This window comes from Bombyx mandarina, chromosome 19, assembly GCF_030267445.1.
Source record: "Bombyx mandarina strain Sakado chromosome 19, ASM3026744v2".
NCBI lineage: Eukaryota > Metazoa > Arthropoda > Insecta > Lepidoptera > Bombycidae > Bombyx > Bombyx mandarina.
This window is the reverse complement of record NC_143225.1, coordinates 10,079,066-10,080,482: the sequence shown is the minus strand read 5'-3', so window position 1 is coordinate 10,080,482 and position 1,417 is coordinate 10,079,066. Positions and strand designations below refer to the sequence as shown.

The window sequence follows — 1,417 nt, the reverse complement described above, 5'->3', positions numbered from 1 at the left end:
CATCTCTTTTTACCATCGCAAAACTCGTCGTTGGAGCAAAATTTATTCATACTAACGGAAGCACTACGCTCATCCAGAGTGAGTTGTTCCCAGAGATCTTTTAGTCACTTATTATCTGGCTTTGGAGTAAGAAAATACCCCGAAGTTTCCTCCTTGCGCTAAAAAGTATTATGGCATGTTTTTTCAAAGGAGGTTTAAGAGGATCCTTGAGCGGTATATAGCGACATCAATGTGTCCCTGCAGTTGCAGATTTCCAGGCAGTCAGTGACAATGACCACTGAGAAATTGAAAGATTTAAAAACTACATAAAACTGTTGAGGATTCAAAATTTAAGTATTATAATTTAATTTAAATGCAATGTGAGTTTATAGAATGAATTTACGCTATTTTTGAAGATCCGTATGCTGAATATCCTTCACAAAGTTACTCACTTCACGAATCGAAGCCGGTACGCACGAAATATTTCTATCTGTAAGATGAATTGAAACTATATTTTTTTATAACAGATCTTTATTAATCGGAATTAATCTTTAAGAATATTTATGAATTGTTTTGTATTAATTACTTAAAATTTTAACAATATCAGTTGTCATATTATCTAGTACTCATTGGGGGTTGGGAAGGTCGGGGGCACCGATGATGACGGGTGACACAGGCGTAGGTTCAATAGGAACCACAATCACGGGCTCAGGAACAACAATGGCGGGATCAGCAATGATTACGGGCGTAACTTCAGGACCATCAACAACGATTACGGGATCAGGTTTGATTTCGCTTTCCTCATCAACGATCACTGGCTCGGGATTTATTTCGACGGGAGAGGGAGTTAATGCATGGTTTACATTAACAATAATCTGAACTAGGGGAGAAGTCTGGCCGGGGGCGATGGGGCCAATGACGACTGGGGAAGGAGGAACGGGGAAGTCGACGATAGCGGGTCCGTTGTCGATTGGCTCGAATTCGTTGATGATTGCAGGTCCGACGTCGATAGGCTCGTCTAGGATGGGAACAGGGCCGCCCAAGCCAGGCGTCACTAGACCGCGGTTGGCAGGCACGGCGGAAGCCATGGCGAATATGGTAGCAACAGTGATCAGGAATTTCATCTTTGCTGTTGGAAATAGATTTATTTAGCAATCGTTTCTCAGATCAAAACCGAATCACAACATAAAACTTTTCAGCTTACCTTCGCGATTGCTCTTCCAAACAAAGAATGAAATTTAGTTGTAGATGCAGATGTTTTATACATTTTTTTATCGTTTAATATTAGTGTTGGAGTCATAGATTAAGTCAGTTTATGAAATAATCTTCCGAATTGGTCAATTAACAGCAATTTTACAAGGTGTAGTACTTGTGACGTATGTTTATTGCCGATTTCGTGAATTAAAACTTCAAAAGGGACTTTGGTCTGCCTTTGGTA

The 1,417-nt window shown here is 40.2% G+C and overlaps 1 protein-coding gene across 1 annotated transcript; it reads right to left on the bottom strand.

The window, feature by feature from the left end:
• Positions 1-513: 513 nt before the first annotated feature.
• On the bottom strand, positions 514-1,319 carry LOC114240832 (uncharacterized). Its single transcript, XM_089735370.1, has 2 exons — positions 1,184-1,319; positions 514-1,108 (listed from the first exon to the last, which is right to left on the bottom strand). Exon 2 carries the CDS (start codon positions 1,101-1,103, stop codon positions 606-608), a length of 498 nt encoding a protein of 165 aa, XP_089591496.1. The 5' UTR covers positions 1,104-1,108; positions 1,184-1,319; the 3' UTR covers positions 514-605.
• Positions 1,320-1,417: the final 98 nt, after the last annotated feature.